Here is an 18,577-nt window from a genome sequence, read left to right on the forward strand (position 1 = left end):
TGCTGTGACTTGCTGGAGATAGGAAAGAGAAAGAGAAACAAGGAAACAAAACAAAAGAACCCCTTCATTGTTTGGGACAAACAAAAGAACACACGTCTTGGTGTACGCGCCATCTTCAGATCTTAACTTAAAAAGTCCTCGATGGAACGGATCTCCATACAGCTGAAGTCATACGTAATAGCGCTAATAGCTGGTACACCCGCCTGAAGAGGGCCGGCGAAGAACTGCTGTCAACCGAAATTTCTAGCCGCATTAACGATCATTAAGATATTGATATCCTCGCCTTAAGTCCATTTTATCTGGTGTGGATTGTGATATAAGTCAGATCCCTTAATCGAATTTCTTGACTTGGTACTCTATAGAAATGAACCACATTTCTCGACATGAGAACACCCAATCTATCAAAGTTTTATCGTCCACATACTTGTCCGTCTTGCAAAGTCAAATTCAAGACTGGACAATGACATGATAAAGAAATGTGCGCCCTTGGGGCTTCTTCCCAGAATGGAAACAATGGGTACAGGGAAAGGCTTGCCTTATTATTGAAAGATAATGAAAAACAAAAACAAAAACAGACTCGACGCAGGTGGAAAGGATATGTTACCCTTACAGAAGCAGAGGATCATAGTGTGAGCCATATATCATCACTTCAGTCACATCGGATTGAAGGTAACAAGCCTTGGTCAATGCAGCAAGGATCCTCTCCCCTATCCAACATCTCCAAGCGTACAAATGTGCTAGCACCATCTTCATTTGGAAGACGACGAAAAAACCTGAAAGGTTTTGAAGATTATATTCCAGGGGGCAAAAGCCGCTACAGTCGCACTGGCGATGAGATTGAGAATTCTGATGCCACGGTCGAAATGGCACACCCCGACTCAAATTGCATACCATATGTTATCAGGCCGGTCAATAGGTTTGGTTTGTTCCGTAAAACGCCAGGGCTTTTGGGAGGAAACGAAGAGGTAATTACTGACCAACATGGCAATGGGCGGAGCTATGGCGTAGCTCAAAATGGGGATCATGACGAGGATATGTCTGCTACAGGCATCGACGCCCAGGAAGGAGGTTCACAGGGAAGTCTTACAAGGTAAAGAAAACCAAGTTGCCACTGTGTATCAACGGGCCAAAGCAGAGCTGTAAATCATGACTGACATCTAGTGGCACTTAGCTTTGGTCCTTTATGCAATCTGTCCCAAACACTTCTGCTGGATTGGGTTTTACTTCACACTCGAGGTCTTTCAATTCAAAACGTCGAAAAATTAGTGAAAGAAGTCCTCCTCCATCCCGGTTTCAATATTTCAGACTTGCATAATTTCAACATGCGAAGAGCTCTCAAGGATCTTGATGATGACATGAATGGTTTCAAAAAAGAAAGCATCGATCTTCGCTTACCATTTCCAGGCCATTGTTTTGCTTCTGAGCAACATGCGCCGACATATACAGTGGAAGGCATTCCCATGCGATGTCTCATAGACGTCATAACAGATATGTGCGAAGGTCGTAGCGGTCCTGAAATCGAATGGCAACCTTTTGAACAATTTTATCAAGACCCTGCTCGGCCGACACCTATTCGGGTGTTCAGTGAAGTATTCGATTCACCTGCTATGGTTGAAATGGCTCAATCGATCCAACGCCGAGAACGAAACCCCGCTGATCCCAAAGATATGCCTTATGCGCCTCTCGGAATCATGTTATATTCTGATTCAACTCAGCTATCGAGCTCCGGTAACAATACTTTGTGGCCAGTATATGTCTCCCTTGCCAACCACTCTCGAGCAGATCGTGCGCGATTAGGTCGACAATGTCAGCACGAACTCATGATGCTCCCTAAAGTAAGTATATTCAGGTATAAAATTCTCCCATCTCATGTGCTGATATTGATTTACAGTTGCCTAAAGAATCAATTCACTTCTGGATTGCCGAGAAGCAGCGGCTAGACAAGCAAATGAATAAAAATTCTAAGTATGCAAAAAAAAATCTCAGCTAAAACATGCTATGCCAGAGGCGGTGAAAGCGTTCCTTCAACGAGAAATTTTGCAGAAGGCATGGCACAAACAATTGTTAGAACCTAGTTTCAAGGCTGCTTGTGAGGAAGGGATAATATTGAAGTGCGGGGATGGAGTAACAAGGCGAGTATTCCCAAAAATAATCTTATACTCTGCAGACCTTCAGGAAAAGTGAGTTTCTTTGTGCATTCCCAACTTCGACAATGATAACAATTCACTTGTAGATCCTACATGAGTGGATACCCTTCCTGCAGTACCCAATGCCCCAGCTGCCTGATGAAAAAAGAAAATTTCGCAAACATTGGTAAGGCCATTGCAACGACAAGGCAGAGCGCAAGCGTTTCCAGCGGGTGGACTCTCAAGAGATGCAGAAGGCAGTTCTCAAAGCTCGAAAGAGAATTTTTGAACAAGGAAGACCTTTGCAATCTTCAAAGTTCATCCGGTGCCTTCTACAACCCTTTGGCTGTTCTGCCACGTTAGTGAGTAGTTTCCTTCTACATTTGGCTGATAGGTTGTTCTGCCACGTTAGTGAGTAGTTTCCTTCTACATTTGGCTGATACTCCGATTTCCACAGTCACCGTTCTCATCTGTCTTTGGTTCTTTCACCTCTGGAGATTACCATCGGATTTTTGCTACCGACTTGATGCATGAAATGGAACTTGGTGTCATCAAGAACATCATTATGTACATCTACAGGATCGTTCGGCATTCTGGCACTGCCGATATGATGGATGAATGGTGAGTGAGATATCGTTTCACTGCATGTCGCTCTAAATACTAAATGCCTGAATATCTAGCTTTGCTCAGATTCCCCGGTTTGGAGACGCCATTAGGAAATTCCGAGATAGTGTTACAGCCGCAGAGGGTATGACGGCCAGAGAATACAAGCAAAATCTGCTCGTGAGTTTTGTTATTGACAGGCCACCGATAACTATTAACTGAAGCGAACATCTGTACTGATTACAACATGTAGTGCTTGTTGCCTGTCATCTCTGGGTTGCTTCCAGGCTTTGAGCCTTTGGCAAGTCGTTTGGTGTATTCTCTGAATGTGTGGTTTGCCCTGGCGAAGCTACACATGCAGACAGATGAAACCATCAAAGCCATGGACGATGAGCTTTCGGTGTTTGAGAAGACACTTCGGGCTTTCAAGGTAAGGGCTGACGTTTGGCAACAGCGACAGGTTGCAAAAGGCTCGACTTCCCTTGAAAAGCTTTGGAGTATCAATACTCCCAAGACCCATATGATGGGTCACACCTCATTGTCCATCAAATCTTTCAGACCGACAGTCGGCTACACTACAGAAATGGTCTGTATTCCTATCATCTATCAAGATGATGCTTGTTGTTAATATTTTGATGGCGTGACAGGGCGAACTGCAGCACAAATACTCTAAAAGTGTGTCAGGGGGCTATCTCTTCTGGCGATAGCCTTCAACAGGTTAGGGACAACAAATGATCCGAGGGCCTCTTTAAATAGGCAGCCAGATCAATGCCGGAAGATGATAGCTTTAAGTAGATGAAGAATACTTGGAGAGGACAACAATAGTGGATTGACAAGTATCTAAAACTATGGAAAACTACTGTCTTATATACCTTTACACCTCAAGCTCTGCTGACTCATCTTTCCCACACCAGCCAGCTCTACATCCTTTTGCGTTGCCGAAACCCGGTGGCGAGGAAGGTGTCGGAGGGTTGTCGATCTCTCTATCTCTGTATATCTCTCGGGGGAAGGCCGCGGCCGAAAACGAAGGGGTATGCTCGGACGCGGACTGAAGTGGATGAGGAAGGGTTACCGTCATAATCGTGCTGACATGAGGAAGAGGTCGGGTGGCGACAGCCACGTGACAAAGTGCATATGCAAACAGCAACAAAGGTCCTGATAAAGATTTCCAAATAGCCAGAAGAGCCTTCCAGAGACACAAGATGGATGGTATCCGCCGGGCTAATGAGCTTCATAGGAGATCAAGACACGACTTGCGGCATCCCACAGAAAAAATTCCTAAACTTCATTCGGATCAGAAGGCACAGGTGAGAGCTCCTCGAGGCTACACCATCCGGAAACTCTTGCGAGATATGGGTCATAATAGTGTAAGCCACTGACTTCACCTAGACTGTACACAGTCACTGATACCGTATCCACAGCAATTTAGTCTGCGACTAAAGAGGCACTTATGGTCCAGGCTTTCGAATCCCCAAAATCGAGATCCGCCGAGGACACCGCTTGATGTGCACTGTCGGATCACCATTAGGGGTGATAAAGTCTATCCCTCCAATGGCATAAGGGTTTACTACATTGCTTATGACACGACCGAAGCTTCCGATTATATTGCTGCTAACAAGCAGGCAAATATTATGCTGAAGCGTACAGGGGCAATAGGCCAGCCCATATATGCACAAGTCCTAGGTTTATTTCGTCTGCATGCCCAAAAAGACTCTGGAAATGTACAAGGACTCGATGTTATGTGGGTACAGTACTACACAGTAGTGGATGAAAACAGCGTCGGCGGACGGTGTTATCCGAAACTACAACTGCCCACAACACAAGAGTCATACAACTTTATAGATCCTCAAGATATTAGCTGGGGATGCCACCTCATTCCGGACTTTGCATCAGGTCGGCAGGCAGTCAATTCTGAGAACCAGGTCTACAAATACTACTTTGTGAACATGTAAGTTATTAACCAGTCTTTCAAACAAGTAATTCCCTTCTGATTCAGCTGCCATTGTAGATTCTGCGATAGGGATATGTTCATGCGTTTCCATGGTAGAGGTATAGGGCATGTGGACGAGTCGGTGCAGCGCAGTGGGCTCGTAATCAATGATCGCCTTGATGTTAGTCAGACCATCATGATTGTGGATGATGAGGAAGGAACAGATGTCGAAGGGGCAGAGAGCAATGAGGATAAGGATGGGGATGGGGATGGGGATGGGGATGAGGATGAGGATGAGGATGAGGATGAGGATGAGGATGAGGATGAGGAGGATCAGTATCAGTACTGATTGCAGTGAGATGAGGATGAAGATGAATCAATTGAGATGAGGATAACGATCCGGATGAGGATCAGGATCAGTAGTAGTAATGATTGAGCAGTTTATGACACAGCCGGTAATGGTCTTTTATGCATGGAAATTATTATATAATACATAATAGAGGTAAACCATGGAGTGCACTAACTGAAGGCCTGCCATCCTCACTTACATCATGCATGAAGCTTGACTCCTGACGACTTGTTCCAACCATTATGATAAATTGAACTTCACATATTGCAAGTAAGTTCTAAAATAAATTAATGACATGGAAAAGGTCATTTGCAACTTACATCGTACTTTTGAAGGTAATATCAAAGGCAATAGAGAGTTTTCAAGGTATTTTGATTAATTTCAAAGAGATTCCAAGGTTTACTCCAGGTTGCATGGGCATTTAATAGGTGCCGGCAAAGCCGGCAGCTGATTTGGGACAATTGCGGCGCAGCCTGGGTAATCAATTGTAATCCCAAAAAGGCACGGCAAGGTGATTCGCGACTTTCCGCACGTTGCACAAATTCCACTGATGCACATGGCGTCTCACTGCGTCTCGGCCTCACCCATGGCTCCCGCATTGTAGTGCAATGAGCCTTCGGCCTCATAGACTAATGCCACATCACAGTCGGAAGCTACTGCCGGTGACAGTGAGGAGGAGAGGTAGAGAAGAGAGAGAGAGAGATGGATTGAGATATATGGGAGGGGATCAGAAGGAGGAGAGAGAACAGAGTAGAGCCTGTGACAGTAACTACCCCTTCCATGGGTAGCTGCCAAACAGCTTACAGAGATCCCAAGTACATAGGTACATAACTGTTAGTTTCGCTCATGGAGCCTATATTGCTATATTGTTTGATACACACCACACAACACACAACAACTCGACATGGGACCCGAGTTCAATTATACCACTACACAATCTAACGACCTATCGTCAGTATCACTACTAGGTAGATCGACCACCAACAGCCAAACTTAGGAAGGCTTTGTATTCCATAGAATTGATACCAAAGAGTCGATATTCTGTTATCTGCTGTGGGTGGCAGTGGAACGGAACCAACTGGATCATTTAACCAATAGGAGACCCGGGTATTTCCCTACAGCATGGCCTCCAGCTGCATGCAGATTTTTCCCATTTTTTTTTTTTTCCCATGCTGACCCAAACACCAGAGGATATAAGACCGCAAATCCTTCTAGAGTTCTCTTTTCATTTCCCATCCGTCAGAAGAGAGCCTCCTTTATGCCACGGTCTTTCGGCGTGTTTGGTGGGTATTCTTTTATGCTTACTCCTCTTCCTGATGATGTGCTGACTGGGCAGAACAGTGCTTAGAACATATATTGACACCTCTGCCCAAGTAGGTGATCTGTCAGAAGAGGCGAGAGCCTCTTATAAAGTTATGCCGCAGTCTTTTGGCGTGTTTGTGCTTAGAGTATATATTGATGCCTCTGCCCAGCATTTCGTACATGCACCCATAGACCATTTGCTGTTCTCCTTTGCCTTGCTGTCTTATTGCCGTCCAGCCATCGCTCTCATCATTGCAGATTCTCTCAATACACAGATCCATCTGTCGCCGCCCTGGTGGACAAGCCCCCTAGGCCTGTTACACTTTTTTTTCAAACATCTCTTCCTGGCATGAACCAGTCCCCTATCGACTACCTAATCAAATTGAATACAAGAAAGAATACTATTAAATCATGGCAAGGAACACCCATGGTGTAAGTGCAGAGCCCTTACCACCACTCATTCTCACCATATGGTAGGATTTATTTCTATGCATTGGTCGATGTTGGTAGGTGAGATTTGATGCCGAAACGCGTCTTTCAGACTACGCCGAAATGCGGCATCGGGCTCTGTCCGGCCTTTGTCCTATGCATGATATTTATTCTCATGCATAGGACCAGTAATTGCTACCAAAACGCGGCGGCGGACTTCGCTGGATCTCTGCCCCCTTTTTTTTTGTTTCTTCATACATTCATATATATATATATGTAGATCTGGCACATAGTTATAGTTTTCTCTTTCTCCAAGCGAAACTCATGCATACCAACCATTGCTAGTTTTGCATCCATTAGACCACTATAACTATAAACAAACACTGAATGCTTCCTCAAACGCATCTGAACACCCTCTAGAGCACCACAAATGCTTATCCTTCTTGAACGCCAAATGAATGCAGTGAGGCACACCCTGTGCCTACAGCGAGCCTCAGACTCTTGCATGGCACTAACGTTTCGAGACTCCATGGCTGACAGAGTGTTACGACTCGTCCCCAACAAGGTCCGGCCTTGGAGACGAGGTAGAAAGCCGTAGTTTAACTAAGCAATGAGATATATGTATGATATACCTCTTGACACTTGTCTGTTGGCATATGGTATAGGGCAGAGGTATATTCGCTTGGGAAGATCAGGCAAGCTTATATACTAGTGGAGTAAGTTTATGTCGAAGGTGGTGCAAGGTAAGACGAGAGTGAGCACTGGGAGCTCGAGGACCTTTCACAAAGTAACTTATGAAATATTGATCTTCGAGGGGAAGAAGATCAAGATTGAGGACAAAGCTCCCCTTTATATACTTCTACAGAAATCTATTTATATCCTTTGAGGTCCAACTAGAGGTCCAACTGGACATCCAGTTCTTTTCTCGGAGGTCCAACTGGAGGTCCAGCTGGACCTTCTTATCTGAATCGGATCTTGCCTTCCTATTACGTAACTCCGTCCTATGATATCTTATCTCTTCTTCTTTGTTCAGGCTCGTGACACAGAGTCTTTGAAATGTTGCCAAACCTGTTCCTGATACTGTCCATTACTTCCTCTCTCAGACAATTGAATGACACATCCAACTGTATTTGAAATTGCTGTTGGTTACTGGAAAGCATCTGAAACCCCTGCAGCAGCTCAGGCATGGCTTGTTTGATGGATGGGGGTAGAACCACCAGATCTTCCTTGGCCAGGGCGGTTTGCCGGCGAGCATACTGCTCAAACTCGAGCCATTCAGGGGATTGGAAAAGAGGATGTCACCAAATAAAGTGGTCAGGGTATCTAGCCTTCCAGTGGACAGCATCCTGAAGAAAAGATTCTGCCAAATGTTCCAACAGCTGAAGAAAGATCTCTGCTGTGAAGTTGTGGTGGGCTGTAGGCACTGTGGGTGCCTCACTGCGTTCGGACAGGGTTCGTTGAGCGTTCGAGAGGAAATGAGGTTCAAGAAAGCGTTCGAGGAGAGCGTTCGTAGAGGTGTAAAATAGTTATAGTTGTCTGAATGGACGCAAACTAGCACGGGAATATGCATTAAGTTTGCTAGGTAAAAGGAGAACTATAACTATGTACCAATATATATATATATATATATATATATATATGAATGTATGAGGAAACAAACAGAAGTCCATCGAAAAAAGGGGCAGAGATCTGGTGAAGTCCGCTGCCACGTTTCGGAAGCAATTTGCCGGTCCTATGCATGAGAATAAATATCATGCATAGGATAAGGCCGGACAGAGCTCGATGCCGTGTTTCGGCGAAGTCCGAAAGATGCGTTTCGGCATCAAATCTCACCTACCAACATCGACCAATGCATAGGGATAAATCCTATCATATGGTGAGAACGAGTGGTGGTAAGGGCTCTGCACTTACATGGGCACTCATTTTTTGGGCCCTCTCTTCCTCTTCTGTCCTGCCACATCTGCTTCATCTGCAAGCTCTTCATTTTTTTTGTTGGAGGTAGATCTTCCTGTAGAGATGTTAGTGGTGAGCTCACAGCATTCACAAACAGTTGTCATCGTACCATTTTTTTTTTATTTCTGGAAACACCTGACCCTTCAGAGTGTCTGGGATGACAAAAGCCCAGGGCAAAACAAAAAAATCCCTTCTTTTTAGGATGACCAGCAATCAGCCACATGCTCTTGCGAGGCAATGCAGATAAATACGTGGTCTTCAAGGTCACCATCGCCCATCCTCCCACCCTAGCGATGTCGTCTATGGACACCTCCCTCTTCTCTGCCAAACACACCCCTGTCCTCCAGTTTTCATGAGTCAACTTGGATGAAAAAACAACGGCAGCCAGGAGGGCATGATCATGGCTTCCTGCTGGGTTTTGTAAGAGATCAGTTTTGTCAGATCTCTAACTTGGCTCAACAGGGGGAGGTCATACCAATCTTTTCTCTCTGTGAAGGAGGGGAAAGAGGATTGAGAGGAGGGAGGGCGATTCAGGAGGATGTTAAACCTGGCAAGATATAAGTTGAAGAATCATCATGAAGTCGAGAACATGCACCAGACAAAGAGCCATGCGGAAAGAGCCCAGACAGGACAAGCGAACATGTCTTTGGCTCACAGCATTGCACCATACTGCGCTAATCCCTTCATATTCCGCTTGCCTGCCCTAGAAACCACCACAATGGCCACACATTTGGTTGGCCCCTCTTCCTTCAGCACCAGAGCTGTGAGTTCAGAAAGCATCACCATCCTTTGGTTATCTCCCTGAAAGAGGTTATAGAGGCCGAAGCTCTGAGAAACCATGTTGCGAAGAGCTTCCAGGGTTCCTTTTTGGAAATAGTATCCATAAGTTCACTGGATTTCATTCCGAGTCTGGTACCCTTCAAAGATTGTGTCTTCAGAAAGCCAAATAATCAATGGAAGGAAAACTACTGAAATACCAATATGACTTACCAATCATTTTGTCGACATGCTTCTCTTTGCGACACTGCTCTGTCACCTGGTGTAGAGCAGTAAGAAGATTGTGCCATTGCTTTGTCCAAGGGTGCCTGGTACCACAGTTTGTTACAGACTGTTCCATCCAAAGACTAACGATTGCATAGTACCAAGTTTTGACAGCCGCAGGTGATAGCTGGCAGTTTCGAATCCTTTCAAGTCCAAGCTCTAGATTGATTCAATCATTGACTATGTCATCGGGACGATTCTGATCATATCGAAAAAAGCTTATGGATCCTCTCTTCCCTGGTTGTCGCAACCGAAAGGTTACCATGTTTTACAACAATGTTATTGAGTGATTCATCCAACTCGACTTGGGTAAGACTGGGATCTGGCTGCAACCTTCTTTTCTCTCCATTCTCTCCCTTCTCTCCCTTCTCTCCCTTCTCTCCCTTCTCTCCCTTCTCTTCCTTCTTCCCCTTCCTCCTCATCTCTCCCTTCTTTTGTAGTGTCTCATCCATATTCAACCTGTTTTTCCCCTGGACAGCACTTTTCTTCCCTGCACTGCTTCTTTTCTTCTTCGACATACCAGTGCCAATGGGTATTATCCTATCATTAACATCTTGCATCAAACCTTCAGGGACCTCGTTTTCATCCTCCTCATCTTCATCTGAACTGTTGTCATTGACTGTGGCTTGTAAAGAGGCTGTCAAATCGGGTCCATCTCTGATAGACCTGACACTCATTTCGACACCATCATCCTCCATTTCCCTATCGCTATCACTGCTCTCATTGTCACTGTCATTGATATCTTCTTCATCCAATTCAGCCACGCCAGCCAGTTGGGTAGAAGGTGTTCTGTTTTCTCTGACAGATTCTGGCTCAAAGCACATGTGACCAACAAGAGACCCATTGCGAAGACAAGAGACACTGGAGTTACTTGGATGAGCACTGTCGTGTGATGAATTTGAATTGGGAAAGGAAGCGGCGCTTGTGGTAGAAGGAGCCTGGCTAGTGAATCCTTTTGTTCAAGAATTCTTGGGACAAGTGAAGACATAGTCCCACATGAAATGGAGAAGGACGACAGCCCCATTGACTTGTTCCCTGTCTCAGCCAGTCAGTGCCAAAAACAGCCAGAAGATCTTCCAGATGTGGCGCTCACCCTGTTTCTATCTGGTTATCTGCAGTCCACTGTTTGAAGACTCTTTTTCTATATTCATATTGCACTGTAGTGGATTTACTGTTCCCTAACTTGCTTCCTGCTTCCAAAGCATCTTGAATACACTATGGGACCTGCAGCAGCTTGTTTCAAGCCAAATTCGCACCAGCTTGTTTTAAGTGAAAAGTGTTTCAATCAACTCGATTTACTGGCTCGATTTGACCCTATATGGCGCTTATAATGAGCCTTGAGGTGGCTTGATTTCCGGCTCATTTCAAGAACAATTACAAGCTCGTTTCAAGCTTCTTGCTGTGGTTATTTTGAGCAGCTAGTACAGCTTATTTTGAGCTCTTATTGGGATTTAAATCCAGTAGCTAATGGGTTTGTTTCGCTTGCCTCTATCTGCACCAATTGGTCACCAGATATGCATAGATAAATGCGAAATTTACACAACGCAGTCAAGCTGGACCCTATAATTGGTATTTATGGGTTGAAGACTAAGAAGGGGCACTAAATGGGCGGCTAAAGTGTTAGCCGGAGTTATTGAGTGGAGGATGGGTGTGGCAGGTTCCGTGCAGTTGAGTGCCTGTCCCTTGTCCATCGTTCAACTGAGGCTGTCTTTATGCTTAGCTTCTATCATCTTCATCTTCTAATTCATTTCATCTTCACCTTGTCACCTATATTCTACCTACGGACTTGCTTTTCCAAAGTTATACCTACCGACTTGCTTTCTGATATGAGCACTCTGCCCCAGTCCCTGCTCCGCACCTTCCTCGCCACGGTGACCAGGGAGGACCTCCGCTCTGCTCTCCTCGATGCCGGGATCACGGTTTCTGCTTCCACCGACAAGGTGTAAGGCATGCATGCCAAACACGGTCATTATGATCCCAAGGTCTGTTCCACTTCATACATAGATTTGCTGCCGCTTTTCTCTTATTTTGATTCCGTTTATTTTGTGCGCTCCTCACAGGCCTCAAAGGAATTTGCAGCAAGGAAAAGCCTCTCTTCTTTATCTTTAGAAAGAGAGTTCTTTTCCTTTGGTTGTCCGCGACCTGCTGTAGTTCTTTTGAGTGCTTGTGAGTCCCACTTCCTACTTGGATTGTGGTTTTATGCTAACTGGGCGGACTTTAGTAATTATAGCTTCGTTGACACTCTGCCCAGGTATGCTTGTAACTTCTTCTTTATCTTTAGAAAGAGAGCCCTTTTCCTTTGGTTGTCCGCGACCTGCTGTAGTTCTTTTGAGTGCTTTAATTATAGCTTCGTTGACACTCTGCCCAGTGATCAACAAACATATGCAAACTCATAGACCGCTTCTGCGCCCGGACAATCCATGTAAGTGCAGAGCACTATACTCATTTATTCTCTATGCATGCAGTCTTTGTGCATGCATCCTCCTATGCATATTGCATATGCAGGAATTTATGCATTGCATTTACATGCAGGAATTTATGCAGTGCATTTACATGCATGCATTCCCATGTATAAGCTGTATGAATATTCAGCTATATTTGTTGTGTATGTATTCATCCAGATTATGTAACATTCCATGTGTATAATGTTACATTTGAAATACTTAGTAATGACGTGGCATTTGATGTGTGTAACTTTACTTTCTGACACACAGTTGGTACTTAGTAAAATAGTAGTCGCATATTGTTGTAGTTCTTCAATACTCAATCCACATGTATTACAACCAGTGCATGTTTTGCTAGTCAACTACACACTATACTACTACGACACTCAGTGAGACACCCAGTGTCTACACTTTTTTCAAAACAACGCACACAAAATAACGCCAAACGCCCACTCACCAAACGCTCAAACGCCCCTCATGCCCCCCAAGGGTCAAACGCTCAAAGACACTCCTCCCTCGGAGGAGGCAAACGCATCTCCTGTCGAAGGAGACATCAATGCTCAGGTGGCAGCAGTTATCCTCCACCTGTCGAAATTAACCAGTCAGCAAAGCCTCTTCGGTACTCAGGGGAATCACAAACCTCGAGAAGTAACTATCCCACAAGCCTCCAGCATTCCGAACTTTACTGGTCCCATTCGTGATGCTCCAGCTGTCCTTCTTCACATTGATCGTCTAGAGAAACTTCTCCGGACTAATTCGCTTTTTTCCCCTCAAGATGACGATGCCCAGACAGAGAAACTGCGAGTCATTATCCTGGAGGTGGCGAACAACTCTATCGAATGTACCGCGCTGAAAGCATGGGTGAGGACTACTGGTCGGATGATGGAAGCAGATGGCGAGTCGGGATGGGACGCATGGACAGTGGCTTTCAAAAAGGCAGCGATGCCGCTCGCCTGGGATCAGAAAGAACTTCGTTCCCTCCTCCGCCTACAGTTCAATCAGGTTAGCGACTGGGAAACCTTCGATAACCAAGCCATACAACACCGACACAATTTGATGGGCACTGACCTCTATCCCAGTGACACCTCTATGGCCACCCTTTACCGCGGCGCTTGTCCCGAGCCATTATTCATTCGTTTGATGACGACGCCGGAGTTCAGGAATGGAAGCTTGGACGAGGTACGCAACCTGTTAGAACTGACAGTTGTCAAGTATTTGGAGAACCGGGATCAACCCACTCATGCTCGCATCAAACCTCAAGCCTCGGTCACCTCGCAGACCCAACCGCACCTGGCTCATCCAATCAGTCACTATTATCAAGCTCAAAACCCCCTACCTTACTATCTCTCTCCTGCCGGTAAACACATTCGCGAACTTTTCGCCAAAGAAAACCGATGCAAGGACTGCCGCAAGGTGGGCCACAACTTCAAAACCTGTCCCAACCGCCGTGGTCCTACGCGTGTCAACTCTCGCCACGTCGACAACCACGAGGTTCTCATCCAAGAACTTACCAGTCAGCTTGACGATCATCTCCAGCTTGAGACGTCTATTGACTCAGACGAGACCTCGTACGCACTGTTTCATCCTCCTCTAGTCATTCAAGCCTCTGCTGCCGCTGACGGACGTACCTCGATTGCCCCTCCCCCTCCTCTCCGATTTCTCCTCGACACGGGCGCTGGTACATCTTTCTTTGATCCGTCAGTGGTAGCTAGACTAGGTTGGAAAGTCCGAAAGGACGCAGTGGAGCGTACTGTGCGGTTGGCTGGTGGGAAACCTGGGCCGGTAGTCAGAGATGTGACGAGTGGAACGTTTAGGGTTCGACATGCAATATATTCAGGCGAAGGAGTTGTCATGGAGTTGAACGGTACATATGATGGGATCTTGGGTCTCAATTTCTGCAAGCGCTATCATCTACTTGATCAAAGTCCTCTTTTTCGGCGTCTCTTGAGCAGCTCTGGGAAAGTTCTCACCGGCAATGATGTCGCCGTTCCCACGAGTCCCCCACCAGTTTCTCATGATGCGAAAATTTCTCCTCTCGCCGGGACTGACGTCACCGTTCCCATGCGCCACTCCAAAATTTTTCACAAGTCAAAAGTTTCGACAACTGCTGCCGCGCCAAACGAAGACGTCACCGTTCCCACGCCTCACTCCAAAATTTTTCACAAGTCAAAAGTTTCGCAAACTCCTGTCGCGCCTCAGCCTTCGGCGATAACCACCAAATTTTCGGCGATTCCTTCATCAAATTCTGTCTCTCTCGGTGCGGCCGAAACTGCTTCCTACGCCGAGATCATTGCACAACTCAAGAACGACTTTGCAGAAGTTTTTTGTGACAAACTGGGTGATGTAGCCGATTTCCCAAGCATTACGAAGACCAAGAGTGGTGTTAGGTTCGAAATCATCTTGAAACCTAACGCTACGCCCAGTCATGCAGCTCCCTACCGGGTTCCTGAAACTCTTTTGCCCCGTTTCCGTGAGATGATTGCTGAACATCTGAATGCAGGTCGTCTACGCTACTCTAGTTCTCCTTGGGCGTCACCTGCCTTTCTCGTCAAGAAACCCAATGGCCAACACCGTCTCGTCTGCGACTTTCGCGCACTCAATAACCAGACCGTGCCCGACATGTATCCTATGGGAAACATCCAGGACATCTTGCACCGTGCTGCTCGACGCGGCAATCTTTTCGCCAAGCTCGACTGTAAGGATGCCTTCTTTCAGACGTTGATGAAGGACGACGACATTCACAAGACGGCGATTACAACACCGCTTGGGTTGCTGGAATGGGTCGTCATGCCGCAGGGCATTCGGAATGCACCTGCTGCCCAACAACGTCGCATCAATGAAGCACTGCAAGGTCTCGCTGGAGAATGTTGCGAGGCGTACGTGGACGATATCATCATCTGGGGAACGGACAGCGAGGATCTTCGTCGAAATTGTGTGAGTGTTCTCGCAGCTCTGCGTCGGAGTGGTTTGCGCTGTTCTCGTGAGAAATCACAGTTCTACCTCACCGAAACCTCTTTCCTCGGCCATGTCATCCGTCCTGGTCAGATACTCCCCGACCCCACGAAAATCGCACGCATTGAACAGTTCCCTCACCCCACGACTCCCAAGGCTTTACACTCGTTTCTTGGTTTATTGAACTATCTCCGTGAGTTCATACCCAGCCTTGCTACTCACGCTTCGGTCTTGCACGCATGTCTCCCTCCCAACACCGCCGCCGAGAAAGCCTACTACAGGCACTTGAAGGAGCATAAGGGCCGTTTGCAAGAGTCATGGCAGGGTTGGAGGTGGAACTATGGGCCTAAGGAACGGGTAGCCTTTGACGCTTTGCGTCGCGCCGTGAGTACTGTTCCCTGCTTGACTACAATCGACTATGATGCTGTCAAGGCTGGTACTCTCAAGGTTTTCCTCACCACAGATGCATCCAAAGTCGGCATGGGCGCCTGGATAGGCGTCGGTACTACCAAGGAAAACGCTCAACCTGTCGCCTACGACTCCCGCTCGTTCAACTCTGCACAACGCAACTACTCCACACACGAGCGCGAACTCCTGGCCATCGTCCATTCTCTTGATCATTGGCGCCCTTTCCTTTATGGTATTCCCGTGTATGCTTTCACAGATCATTTTACGCTCAAATGGTTCTTAGGTCAACGCAACTTGTCCTCTCGACAAATCCGCTGGCTGGACATCCTCAAAGACTTCGACGTTCGTATAGAGTATATCAAGGGTGAACATAACGTCTTAGCCGACCATCTTTCACGACACATTGGCTCCGACACTCTTCCGCCCACCGATCCCGCCCTGCCCGAGACCGACAATTGTATTCTCGCCCCCGTGGTCACCTTCGCTCCCACATTAGCACCGGAGATTATTCGTACCATTGCCCAGGGTTATGACCGTGAGAATCTGTTCAAGGACTGGCTCGCTGATCCTACCACAGCTCCTGGCGTCTCTACCATCCCCCATGACACTCATACTCTCCTCCTTCTCGATAACCACCTCTGCATCCCCGACGTTGACACTCTTCGTGAGGACCTTATGCATCAAGCACATGAAGGCACTGCAGCACACTTGGGCATAGAGAAAACAGTGGAGGTATTACGTGAAGGCTACTTCTGGGAAGGCTTGGTTGGAGATGTCCGTGAGTTCGTCCGTGCTTGTCACTCATGTCAACAGGCAAATGCATCCACCAAAAAACCTGTCGGTCCCTTGCATCCGCTGCCGGTCCCTCGCGACAAATTCGACGATATCGCTATGGATTTTGTTGGTCCTCTACCCAGCGCTGGCGGCCACGACTATCTCCTCACCATCACCGACCGGTTAACTGGCTTCATCGAACTCGTCCCATGCTCCACCACCCTCAACGCTCGCGACCTCGCCCTTCTCTTCTGGAACTGTTGGGTTTCTCGCTATGGCTTACCGCTCTCCATCACCTCGGATCGTGACGCTCTCTTCACCTCTCGCTTTTGGACAACCCTTTGGGATGAACAGGGTGTCCGGTTGAAGATGTCGACTGCTTTTCATCCACAAACTGATGGGACTTCAGAGAGATCAAACAAGACAGTAGGACAATTGTTGCGGAGTTGGGTTAACAGACAGGGCACTTCATGGGCTAAGTTCCTTCCTCGTATTTCTCAGGCTATGAACAATACTGTCCGTCGCTCTACAGGGTACTCTCCCATTCAGCTTGTCTTTGGCCGCCGCCTCCGCACGCTTCCTGGCATCGCCCGCCCGCCACCCTTCACTTGCGAGTCCGTCCCTACTCGTGCTGACTGGACCGCCGCTGCTGCTCAACAAGATCTCTTCCTGGCCGACGCTCAGGACAACCTGGTCTTGGCTAAGCATCGCATGGCTATCCAAGCTAACCGCCACCGTCGGTCGGAGATCATTTACAATGTTGGAGATTGGGTCTGGTTGGATACTCGCAATAGACTCAAAGAGTTCAAGTCTGGTGATGGGGATTTCCGTGCTGCTAAGTTCTTCCCACGTTTCCAAGGTCCTTACAAGGTACTGGCTGCTCACTCCGACTGCTCAGTGTATACCTTGGATCTTCCAGACTCTCCCTCTGGCAGTTACACCAAGTTCCATGCCAATTGTTATGACTCGTCCCCAACAAGGTCCGGCCTTGGAGACGAGATAGAAAGCCGTAGTTTAACTAAGCAATGAGATATATGTATGATATACCTCTTGACACTTGTCTGTTGGCGTATGGTATAGGGCGGAGGTATATTCGCTTGGGAAGATCAGGCAAGCTTATATACTAGTGGAGTAAGTTTATGTCGAAGGTGGTGCAAGGTAAGACGAGAGTGAGCACTGGGAGCTCGAGGACCTTTCGCAAAGTAACTTATGAAATATTGATCTTCGAGGGGAAGAAGATCAAGATCGAGGACAGAGCTCCCCTTTATATACTTCTACAGAAATCTATTTATATCCTTTGAGGTCCAGCTGGAGGTCCAGTTCTTTTCTCGGAGGTCCAACTGGAGGTCCAGCTGGAGGTCCAGTTCTTTTCTCGGAGGTCCAACTGGAGGTCCAGCTGGACCTTTTTATCTGAATTGGATCTTGCCTTCCTATTACGTAACTCCCTCCTATGATATCTTATCTCTTCTTCTTTGTGCAGGCTCGTGACAGTCGCCCCCCCCTTCAAAGACGGTCGCTCCGTCGTGCCGTCTGTGGCTTGTTCTGTTGTGTACTTTGTAACTAAAATTTGCTGGAGCTATGGAATAAATTTCTATGAACTGGTCGTGAAAAATGTGGCTATGCTTTGATCTATCTAGAATAAAAAATAAGATTGATTGGGGAGTTAGGAATCTATGAACAGTTGGCAAAAAACAGAACGGAGGATTGAGTTCCAAATAGTGGGGTGTCTGTGATCGCAAAGAACGTGTGGTATCGCCAAGAACATGTGGTATTGGTCATATGTGAAGGTAAGATCCCTTTTTTGGGTTGGGGATATGCGCTGTGGGTCCTCTGGAAGATTGGCTGTTAAGGGGGAGACGGGGAGGAGGATTTTCGAGGTATAAAAGGATTGGGATTTGGTGCAAGATCACCGAAGTTTCTCTATCCTCCAAAAAAAATCTCGTCTGCCTATTTATCTTTGATCTTTCCTTCATGCCTGGATCCACGTTTCAACCTAGCCTGATGAGTAACAGTTGGTGTCTCGATGACCCATATGGCATTATTCGACAGTTCTGCGCAGAGAATGTGTCGGTTGGTGATAATACCGCTGATGTAATAACGGATAATGGCGTATCGGTGGTTGCCGCTTCTGCTGTGTCGCCGAGTAGTTCTGACAACTCCCGCGGGGTTTTCTTTGATCAAGTACGTGTGCTAATGTTGACAACGTGTTTGTAAGGTGCTAATGCCGAGTGTTTGAATAGGATTTCGCCTTCCCATCAATGGGATG

At 46.8% G+C, this 18,577-nt stretch overlaps 2 protein-coding genes across 2 annotated transcripts; both read left to right on the forward strand.

Moving 5' to 3' along the window:
* Positions 1-2,285: 2,285 nt before the first annotated feature.
* CNBD5430 (hypothetical protein) lies at positions 2,286-3,436 on the forward strand (the record flags this gene model as incomplete). The annotated part of the gene is made up of 7 exons (XM_770721.1): positions 2,286-2,359; positions 2,425-2,471; positions 2,521-2,537; positions 2,584-2,747; positions 2,807-2,909; positions 2,983-3,315; positions 3,377-3,436. 7 exons carry the CDS (start codon positions 2,286-2,288, stop codon positions 3,434-3,436), a joined length of 798 nt encoding a protein of 265 aa, XP_775814.1.
* Positions 3,437-12,654: 9,218 nt separating this feature from the next.
* On the forward strand, positions 12,655-17,340 carry CNBD5440 (hypothetical protein; the record flags this gene model as incomplete). The annotated part of the gene is made up of 5 exons (XM_770722.1): positions 12,655-13,312; positions 13,499-14,041; positions 14,351-15,111; positions 15,172-16,311; positions 16,351-17,340. 5 exons carry the CDS (start codon positions 12,655-12,657, stop codon positions 17,338-17,340), a joined length of 4,092 nt encoding a protein of 1,363 aa, XP_775815.1.
* Positions 17,341-18,577: the final 1,237 nt, after the last annotated feature.

This window comes from Cryptococcus neoformans, chromosome 4, assembly GCF_000149385.1.
Source record: "Cryptococcus neoformans var. neoformans B-3501A chromosome 4, whole genome shotgun sequence".
Lineage (NCBI taxonomy): Eukaryota > Fungi > Basidiomycota > Tremellomycetes > Tremellales > Cryptococcaceae > Cryptococcus > Cryptococcus deneoformans.